The 299-nt window shown below is 64.2% G+C and overlaps 1 protein-coding gene across 1 annotated transcript in view; it reads right to left on the bottom strand.

The window, feature by feature from the left end:
• Positions 1–94: 94 nt before the first annotated feature.
• LOC104536208 (epiplakin-like) overlaps positions 95–299 on the bottom strand; it is a gene marked incomplete at its 3' end in the record, with an annotated part of 7,598 nt that continues 7,393 nt past the window's right edge. The window contains exon 5 of the mRNA XM_010178765.1: positions 95–254. Coding sequence (XP_010177067.1) covers positions 95–254 — 160 coding nt within the window. The remainder of the gene's footprint in view (positions 255–299) is intronic.

Raw genomic sequence — 299 nt, 5'->3', positions numbered from 1 at the left:
GAGACCTCGATGGTCAGGGACTTTAGGGACCACTCCAGCGCCAGCTCCCTCTCCTTGTCCTGGTCCTGCTCCTGTCTGGAGCCTGCAGCCTCACCATTCTGGGCTGGCAACGGGGAGAGCGGCTGCTTGGGCTGGACAGCACAGTCAGCACCATGGCCCTGGCCCTCAGCCCCAGTGACGATGGCGCTGAGGGTGTTGATGATCTCCGAGATGCTGAGTGTCCCTGCATTGTACTTGCGCAGGAGGTCCTGGCGCTGGTGGTCGGGGACGTAGCGGGAGAAGAGCAGGTCCCCGCACGC

Source organism: Mesitornis unicolor, unplaced genomic scaffold, assembly GCF_000695765.1.
Source record: "Mesitornis unicolor isolate BGI_N332 unplaced genomic scaffold, ASM69576v1 scaffold31002, whole genome shotgun sequence".
Lineage (NCBI taxonomy): Eukaryota > Metazoa > Chordata > Aves > Mesitornithiformes > Mesitornithidae > Mesitornis > Mesitornis unicolor.
The sequence above is the reverse complement of the archived record's forward strand: the minus strand, read 5'-3'. Positions and strand labels throughout refer to the sequence as shown.